The sequence below is a fragment of the Capra hircus genome, unplaced genomic scaffold (assembly GCF_001704415.2).
Source record: "Capra hircus breed San Clemente unplaced genomic scaffold, ASM170441v1, whole genome shotgun sequence".
Taxonomy (NCBI): domain Eukaryota; kingdom Metazoa; phylum Chordata; class Mammalia; order Artiodactyla; family Bovidae; genus Capra; species Capra hircus.
The window spans coordinates 3,354-13,796 of NW_017215599.1; the positions used below are offsets into that span (position 1 = coordinate 3,354).

General features: G+C 41.4%; 1 gene segment (V, D, J or C); it reads right to left on the reverse strand.

The window, feature by feature from the left end:
• Window positions 1-4,329: 4,329 nt before the first annotated feature.
• On the reverse strand, window positions 4,330-5,421 carry LOC108635432. The segment is given in 2 exon segments: window positions 4,330-5,060; window positions 5,267-5,421. Coding segments are annotated over 2 exon segments (492 nt in total).
• Window positions 5,422-10,443: the final 5,022 nt, after the last annotated feature.

The following is a 10,443-nucleotide window of genomic DNA, read 5'->3' on the forward strand; positions in this document are numbered from 1 at the left end:
TCTTTTTTTGTACCGTTCTTCTGTGTATTCTTGCCACCTCTTCCTAAGTTCTTCTGCTTCTGTTAGGTCCATAACATTTCTGCCCTTTATCGAGCCATCTTTGCATGAAATGTTCCCTTAGTATCTCTAATTTTCTTGAAGATATCTCTAGTCTTTCCCATTCTGTTGTTTTCCTCTATTTACTAAAGCCTATATATGGAATTTAGAAAGATGATATTGATAACCCTTTATGCAATACAGCAATAGAGACACAGATGTATAGAACAGTCTTTTGGACTCTGTGGGAGAGGGTGAGGGTGGGATGATTTGGGAGAATGGCATTGAAACATGTATATTGTCATATGTGAAATGAATCACCAGTTCAGGTTTCATGCATGATACAGAGTGCTTGGGGCTGGTGCACTGGGATGACCCCGAGAGATGGGATGGGGAGGGAGGTGGGAGGATGGTTCAAGATGGGGAACACGTGTACACCCTTGGAGGATTCATGTCAATGTATGACAAAACCAATACAGTATTGTAATTAGCCTCCAATTAAAATAAATAAATTAATATTTTTAAAAAGAAATTTTACATGATTCAAAATATCTAATCAAACATATGTACTCTCCTCCTTTCTCACCAAACTTCCCACTGGGATAAAATTTACAAGTATAAACAGGATGATACTAAATCCATAATGTGAAAATAATAAAAAGGTGAAAGATATCAACAGTTCCCACAAAACAGAAAGTAGATGCGAGCATTCTGATGGGTGAGACAGAGAGGGGAGAGAGCACAGCCCATAATGAACTATGAGAAGCTTTTATTGGACATGCAAGTGAAGGAAACTTACTCTTAGGAGCCTATAGAGATTCTGGACTGAGAAAGGATAAGTGTGATGCAGGGCAGGGGGGACAGCACATGAGGATGAACTGAAGGTCACTATGTGGGATAGTTATACTAGTCTCCCTGCTACTAGACCTATATGTGAGAAGCAGAGTAGGCTAGCCTGTATGTGGGCACCTGATGTTCACTAAAGTTGAAATAAACACCTGGAATGCTGTTTTTCCTGTGAGTACTTAACAGAGCTAAGTGAAGTGAAGTCCGCTCCAGTCGTGTCCAACTCTTTGGGACCCCATGGACTGTAGCCTACCAGGCTCCTCTGTCCATGGGATTCTCCAGGCAATAGTACTGGAGTGGATTGCCATTTCCTTCTCCAGGGGATCTTCCAGACCAGGGATCGAACCCAGGTCTCCCACATTGTAGACAGATGCTTTACTTCTGAGCTACCAGGGAAGTAACAGAGCTAAGCCACCTTCAAACTGATATTAGGTGGATAGGAGAGGAAGAAACAAGTTAATAAGCAGTTCTCTGCTCATTCATCCTAAAAACAAGCCTGCCAAGTAACATGGTAAGTCCACATGGCCAGACTACTGACCAAGAAGCCCATTCAGGAAGAAACTTTGTGGAGAACAGGGACACAATGACATAAGGAGTCCATCCCACACCCAGTTCTTCATTCTTAAATATAAACCAAGAACAAAGAAACACTAGTCATTAATAAGTACAGATGGTGTCTCTTTCTATACCTTGAAGCACCAAGTCATCAACTGTGAATATGAGAGTCATTATACCTGGAACCAAAGTGTGGCAGAATGTCATGCTTTATGGTCTCGTATGGAAATGCACATTTGGAGAATGGCCAAAGGATCTAAGAGAATAATATAATGGTTCCTTGGTCACTACTCTCAAAAAATCTGGAGTCTTAGCTTTGAATAATAATTCTTTATATATTTTTAAAATTTTCTCTCTTAAGTTCTTCACCATACATTATTTTAATTTTTCCAGATTGGTAAGAAATAGAAAGGGCTTCCTGGTGGCTCAGATGGTAAAGAATCCACTTGCAATTTGGGAGACTTGGGTTCAATCCCTGCAATTTAGGAGGCCTTGAGAAGATCCCCTGGAAAAAGGAATGGTTACCCACTCCAGTACTTTGACCTGGAGAATTCATGGACAGAGGAGCCTGGCAGACTACAGTTCATGGTGTCATAAAGAGTCAGACACAACCGAGCAGCTAACACTTTGACTTTTCACTTTTCCCAATTAACAAGAAGACTGTATAGTCCATGACATCACAAAGAACTGGACATGACTGAGTGACTCACTTTCACTTTCAAGAAGTAGAGAAGGAAATTAACTTTTTAAATACAATAATTTTCAAGTCTACCATTTATTGAATGCACTCATATGACATGAGAGTTCCATGCTAGTAGTAGACACTGCTGGTGCTCAACCTAGACCCCTTTTCCAGGCCAGTGGACCCAATTCCCAGCTGCTGCAAATGTTGGCTATACTTGGCTCATGGCTGCCCTCTTTCCCAGAAAACTGATCTACACCAATAAACATCACCATTCTCTAGTAAAGTATACCCATGCTCCAATGAGTGCCTTATTCTAAGATCCGCTGTATGGCCCCCTTGACTCAAGGTGAGAGGGATCAATTCTGTGGGGCATTTCATGCTCCAGAGACCCCCATGGAGTCAGGCTGGATCAAGAGTTCAGCTCAGCCACATTCATGTTTACCCTCTTCCCCTCCCCACCTAACTTGCTTTTCTCAAAATAAGATGGGTGACAGAAATCCCAACTTTGGCTTTGTTAAGGAAGTCAACCTAAGACAATATGCTACCTCACTTAATCCTAAACCTATCCTGAAATATATATGAGTATAGCCTGAAATCAAGTCACTCATTAGCAACAAAAGATAATCAGGCCAGCACCAAAACAGGTTCTTTCCAGTGGCACCAGAAGACACACAAGTGGAAAGAGAATTCGAGTATCTTGAGCTCAATACATTTCATGCTCTTTCTCATTGCCTTTCAAGTGCTTTTTCCATGATTTGGAAATATTTCTGAGTCATAAATTTCCAGACTGAGAATTTGAAGTAAATTCTGATTAGATTACATCCTTCTTTGCATGCTAAGTTGCTTCAGTTGTGTCTGATTCTGTGCGACCCCATGGGCTGTAGCCTTTTATACTTTTACATCCTTTTAGTCAGTGACTATGTGAACAAAACTGAGTAAAAATCTTAATTAGTCATTTCCAGCTTTTTCCGCTTTTTGGACTAAATAAACAATGTCGTGTCTAACAGACACTACTTCAGCTTTATGACGACTGTGACTTCTAATTTTTTTCCCTGGATTTATTTGTTGTTGTTCAGTCACTCAGTCATATCTGACTCTGCGACCCCATGGACAGTAGCATGCTAGGCTTCCCTGTCCTCACCATCTCCTAAGTCTTGCACAAACTCATGTCTATTGAGTCATCCAACTGTCTCTTCTTCTGTCATCCCTTTCTCCCTGCCTTCAATCTTTCCCAGCATCAGGGTCTTCCAATGAGTCAGCTCTTTGCATCAGGTGACCAGGGTTAATTTCCTTTAGGATTGACTGTTTAATCTCCTTGCAGTCCAAGGGACTCTCAAGAGTCTTCAACACCACAGTTCGAAAGCGTCAATTGATTTCCATCAGATCACAAACATTTTTCCTGGACTTTGGCATAAGTTATAGACAATTCCACCGTGCCAATGAGTCGGGAGAGGGTGGGTATTCATATCCTGTTGGTATTCCCAGCTCTCTCACCAACATTTTCTAAAACATCCTCAATACCATATGGTCTTTGATAACTGATCCATGTAGGTCTTTAATCACCATAACATTGGTTACTCAGAGATCCTTCTCAGGAAATCTGTACCCCTACACCCTGCTGTGGGTGTGGATATTCTATGGCTGTAGCTAATTCTCTCTACCATCCCCAGCCACACTCACGTACATAGGAATCAATGCACTCTCCCACAAGGCTCACACCTGGAACTTTGAGTTCTACTCAGCCTTTACTCAAAAATGGTAACATAAACCTCTGATCTGAGTTCCTGCAACTGTCTAGGCTTTTTGTTTCAACCAGTTCTCACCTTCTGATGTTAATCCTTCCATCCACCCATCAAATGTATCCTTATCTAATCCACCAATGGGGCTGCAGTTGAAGATGAAGATGGGTGAAGATGAGGCGGCAGATCTATAACTAAAATAATTCATGACTCACAGCTTTCTCAGAATAGCTGCTTAAGACTCCTTTCTGGGGCTTCCCTGGAGGTCCAGTGGTTAACACTTGGCCTTTCAATGCAGGGGGACTTTCCAATTCTCTTTCCACTTGTGTGCCTTCCAATCCCTGGTCTGGGCACTAAGATCCCACATGCTTCACAGCCAAAAGCAAGAAACATAAAATAGAAATAATATTGCAACAAATTCAATAAAGGCTTTAAAATGGTCCACATTAAAAAAAAAAGACTTCTGCATTTATGTTTTTCCATTATTTCCTAAAGCAATGAATATCAAACATCTTGAATAACTGCATGAGGAAAGAGCAAAATGTACCAGGAACTATGAGGGAGTATCTCAGTTATCATATTAAAATATTGTCATATATAAAAGCATCATAATTCCAATTCCAGTGAGTAAAGTTATGGTACAAAACTAGAGTACAATGAGAAGATTGAAAAATATTTCAGTCATTCAGACCAAACTGTCTGTTTAATTTCCCTTCAGAATCAACTGTTTCAGAATTTTGAAAATATTTCCCTAATCAATCAAACCTTCTCCACGGTTACTCTTAATCCACATTCACATCTAGAGAGGTGACAGAATGTCTGTGCCCTGCAGCCTAAGCTCTCCAAGAGGCGCTGCCGGGGCCCCAGCAGGTTTGGGCACAGGCGGCAGGTGCCTGGGGAGCACTGTGTGTTCACTGCACAGAGGTAGGTGGCTGAGTCGCTGGGCTCGGAGTCTCTGATACGCAGGGAGACACGCTTGTTGGTTTTATTGGACTGCGCTGTAAATTTTCCTTCCTCTTTGTCTTTGTCGGCATACACCTGCAGCAGAAACTCAGGTCCTTTCCCAGGGTACTGTCTGTACCATGTGAAGTACTGAGAATTACTGTCAGAATAAGTGCAGCCGAGAGAGGCGACGGCTCCCTCTGGGACAGGCAGAGACGCAGGACTCTGCTCCACGGTGTTCTGCTGGCTGCTCACCGCTGTGCAAAGAGACAGTGAACGCTCAGAGAAGGTGGGTTAGGTAGTGGATGCCTCCTCTCCAGAATTCAAGTTACCTTTTCACAGGCCTCCCACATCTACCATCCCTTATTTAAGGGAAATAGTGTTCATGTTTCTCCGTAAGTCTAGAAGGGACAATGACTCCAAATAGTTATTTTATGGTCCCATAGAAATGCCCCAAACTTACAGATTAAGTGAAGCCACAGGATCACTAATAAAACTCTTGAGGATTTCATCATTCTTTCCCCCTCTGGTTCACTAAGGATTCAAATTTTAAGCCCTAAAAAAACAAACAAACAAAAAAAGAGTTGAGCTCAGACATTTCAATTCTTCTGCTTTAGAAATCATAAAAAGCCTGTTCTATCAAAGACAAAAGAGACTTTTTCATTACCCATGCAACACACCACCAAGCTCCTCCTCTCTCCTCCTTTCTCCCTCCCCCACCCCCCCCCCTCTCTCTCTCTCTCTCTCTCTCTCACACACACACCACACACACACACACACACACACACACACACACACGGGAAGGAATACATGAGCAGGGTCCCTGAGAAGACACTGCATCTTGTGGACTCAAGACCCTGATCAAATAAATATTTGAAACATAGATCCTTACTATGGGAACTGGATGAAAATAAAAATTTGTCACTTTAGTTAAATTAAAAATTTGAGAAGCATATGGTCCAAGTCAATGTGTGTGGGGATAGAGTGATATCTACATGTGTGTTTTTACATCAAATGGCAACACTTGTCTGATTAGAAGCAGCTTTATCAAATGGCCACTGTCTCACACTGAAAAACCAGTCCTAAGGTATTCTAGTGATAGAAGTCTGGGTGAGGCTCTCATGATTCAGGGGATCTGTGTAGCTTTTCTTCATATCAGGCCAACACTTCCTATCTTATTTCCCCACTTCTATTTTTAAAAGAAATCTAATCTAACTCAAAAGAATCCTCTTAAGACACAATGACCTAAAAATCTAACTGAACAAACATGCTTCCAGCTCTCAACTTGGGCAGATTTTTTAACAAAGTCAAGGACTTAATTCTTAATTCCATTTTGTACGCAGTGGCATATCTGTGTGGAAACGTTGCTTACTTGGGCTGATGATAGTAGTAGATGGACGCAGCCTTCAGTACCTAGACTCAGAGGGAGAGGGAGAGGGTGGGATGATTTGGGAGAATGGGAATTCTAACATGTATACTATCATGTAAGAATTGAATCGCCAGTCCATGTCTGACGTAGGGTGCAGCTCGCTTGGGGCTGGTGCATGGGATGACCCAGAGAGATGTTGTGGGGAGGGAGGTGGGAGGGGGGTTCATGTTTGGGAACGCATGTAAGAATTAAAGATTTTAAAAATTTAAAAAATAAAAAAAATAAAATTAAAAAAAAAAAACCCAAAGGACATGTTCATGAGTCTAATCCCCCTTCTTGTACAAAGCCCTGGCATCTCAGGATTAATCTCCAAAGTTATGGGTCTGGTATCAGTCTCTCTAACAAGCTTCCCTGGTGGCTCAGTGGTAAAGTATCCGCCTGCCAGTGCAAGAGACACGAGTTCAATCCCTGGGTCGAGAATATTCCCCTGGAGAAGGAAATGGCAAGCCACTCCAGTATTCTTGCCTGGAAAATCCCATGGACAGAGGATCCTGGCAAGGCTATAGTCCATGGGGCTGCAAAAGAGTCAGACATGACTTAGCAACTAGACAAGAGCAACAATAACTCTCTGCCTTTCTATTGTACCCTAACCACAAATCAGGTTTATCAGAGGGGCTGCCTATGCAAGAAGCTTAATTGAATCTAACGGAAAAAGAAGCGCAGACAAGTTCTGTTCCTTCCCATCTCACCTCCTGCCTCATGCCCTTGTAGAAGCTAGTGGTTAGAGACCAGCAATGCAACAGGTCCCTTTCTGCTCAAGAACTAGGTAAAGAGTATCCATCAAAGAGGGACTGATCAGGTCCTCCCTATTCCCACCGACGACTATGTAGGAAGTAGGATGAGGGAGAAGATGCTATCAGTGGGATCCTTTTCTTTAACAGAACATTGTTTTTGACAAAACTCACACAGCTATTTCTCACTCTTCTCCTCTTCTGGGAATCCTATACTTATGTCAGAAAATTTGACAGTGTCCCACAGGTCCTTTATTCTCAGCTCATTTCTCTTCATTCTTTTTTCTTTCTGCTCTCTGACTGGACAATTTCAGTTAACCTACCTTCAAGTTCTTTTCTCCTGCCTATTCAAATGTACTGTTGAATTTTTCTTAGAAAATATTCTCTTTGTAACAATTTCTCTGCCCTGAGAGAGTGCTGAGTTTGTGACATGTAGACAAGCCCTTTGCGTTAGTCCTTGAGGGAACCACAAGACAGGTTAAAACAGTGAAGCTCTGCTCTTTCATGACAAAGAGCTCTTCCCCCTCCACCACCCGGAACTCACACTGGGGATGCAGGCAGCTATCTAAAAAACTGTCATGGATCCAGTGATGGAAAGACGGAACAAGGGTTAGTAAAAACACCACAGGGCTTTCCTACCAGGCGTTTCCTTTTACTTATATGTTTGCTCGGTTGCTGCACAACTTTCCATGGTGTTTGCCTCTATGAACAGATAAATGTGCTAAAGTTTCCTGTCTTGCTAAGCTGTCCTATTTCCTGGGCCTTTGGCTGCAGAAAGAAGACTTTTCATGGCCTTTTTTGTCTACATCTGTTGGCATTTTCAGGTTCCTGGCTTCTCCAGGACTCACTTGGGTTACATGAGGCAAAAGAAATCTCAGGGAACTCACTCTGCTCTATCTTTCCTAAAGCCCCAAGTTCTTAAGCTAGTCTGATTTCTTCTCTCCAAATTCTTATGTTTTTCTTTTACATGTTGTCCAGGGTTTCTAACTGTCCTTAACAGGTTGAGTATTAAAAAAAAAAAAAAATACACCTACTACAGCTTGTCAGAAGTGGAAAGAAAGCATGATGCTTCCTTCTTTCCCTGAAGAGTGAACCTCTGACCAGCTTGGCTAGTCCACCTCCTTGGCAGTAGGCCAGTCCAAATGGTATTAAAATTATTTAATTCTTGTTCAGCCACCTAGATTCTCCTGTTGAATAAATACAGTCCTAGATTGTGAAGATAACTATGGTTTACTTGAGTACACTGCTCTAAGAATTCCCTTAAATGGCCCAGTAGGCCCAAGGTGGTGAATATAAATGATCTCTGTAAATGGCATGAAAATGCCCTTATTCCTCTTGCTCCTTATCATTCTATATAAAAGTTTTTAGTGTGATCAGCAAATGACTAGAAAAAATGGCAAAGTTATAGCTACTAGAATGATCACGCCAATTTTGTGGTAGTGGAAAAGGAGCAACAACCCTGGTACTCGGGAAGGGGAAACCTTAGACCCTGGAAAGTTTGTGTTTGTTGGAAGGGAAGATTGTTCATGCTCTCTTTGTATGCTAGACCCAGCACTGCAGCCTAAGCAGAACAACCATATGGTCTGTGAAAACAGAAAGATTAAAATGACTGTGGCTCGTCCTGGACTGTTCTTCTGCACCTGACGTCACGAACAGAATGTGCTCAACACGGATTCCCAACCCCCTATGTGTACAAACCTGTAAATCAGCACAACTTTGCTTCAGTATGGCGGGTTCAAATGCATATGCTTTTGGTGTCTGCCCATCTTGAATTATGCCTCATGAATGACGCTGCTCATATAACTTAATAAGTGATGTAATGATGAATCTAATCAAGTTTAACAATAAATTTAAAACTGGACCAATCTGTCTCCCTTGGAGTTATATGTTTGTGTTTGGGGAGAAAGAACATCTCTCCATTGCGAAGGATGGTTGATCTTTGGTCCCATTTTAGAAATTAAACCAAAGACCAGTGTGTCCAATTCCCTTGTATGGGTCATAATGAATATTATACTACGTCCAAGCTGTTTATATCCTGGAACTTATTCACAGTTGACTGAATCTGGGATCCTAGGAGACATGACTGAGCTTGATCATGCAGACTGGTCTCATCCTGCTATATAAATTTCTGCTCACAGTTGCTGTTTATTCGCTAAGCTGTGTTCAGCTCTTTTATGACCCCATGGACTGTAGCCTGCCAGGCTCCTCTGTCCACGAGATTTTCCAGGTGAGAATGCTGGAATGGGTTGCCATTTTCTGCTCCAGGGTATCTTCCCAACCGAAGGATCGAACCAGTGTTTCCCGTGTCTTCTGGATTGCAGGCAGATTCTTTACCACTGAGCCACAAGGGAAGCCCTGCTAATAGTGGATTTAATTAAATGTTGTTAGAGAAAAATCAAATAGATTTAATCTCAGTCTTCATCACTCAGAGAAACAAGAACAGTGGAAGGAGCGGCAAACTCTCAAGAAAAATTTCTAGAAACGAATACAGTTTAGAACCATGACGTGAATGCTGTTGAAAGGCAGTTCGCTGTGAGTCTCTTATACTTCTACATGATGTTCTGGGTTTACCAACAATGTAAGGTCATTATCACTCAACCTGAACCATTTCTCAGAGTTGTGCTTGCAGATGTAACCTTGATGGATGGGGTAATGTCTTCTCTGAGACAAAAAATGAGCTTGCTTACTGCTTGGTGAAAATAGCAATGAATTCCCCAAGCTCACTATTCATCAGCTGTGACACAATCCCATCGCATGCATAGCATCCATTTACCCCCCTTAAATCACCATGAGAGACTTATGGACAAAGGCAACTGAAGCAAATGTGCTAGTGTTCATGCTGCTTGCTGTGTCCTAAGTAATAACATCCTTCATCTCTGACACAGGATTTGTGACTTTACTGATAGCACCAAAGACACAACAAGCTATTAGCCTGTAAGAGAGTAAGATCAGGACCTGACAAAACCCTGTCTGCGACCTTTAGAGATACTACAATAAATACTTGAATTACTTTTGAGAAAAATGTTTCCCCAAGCTGGTCTAAAATGGATCTTTTCTGAAGGATATTCTTTATAGCTTCACATGGGACTTAACTATTATTTCTAATGAAATGAGGAAATCTCTGACATACTGTAATGAAATAAAGACTCCTGGGAAAATTCGTGTTACACCCTGAAATGACTATTAATTCTGTGAGGAACCTAATACCAGTACATGATCAAAAGTAGAATAAATATGAACCAGCCCTCTGACCATAATTATGATCTCTAATCAAAGCTTTTAGAAAAAACTTATCTCCTATAAAATGTTTCTAACAAAGCTAATTATTTGAATATGTTTCCTGAGACTTTTTCTTGCAGTAATTTGAAATCAGATTTTGATGTGTGCTCATAATTATTTGACTTGAAATTCCTTTTATATTTCCAAAGTCTTTTGGACATGTCTTTTTTTTTTATCTTTTACATATTTCACTGCAGGGTT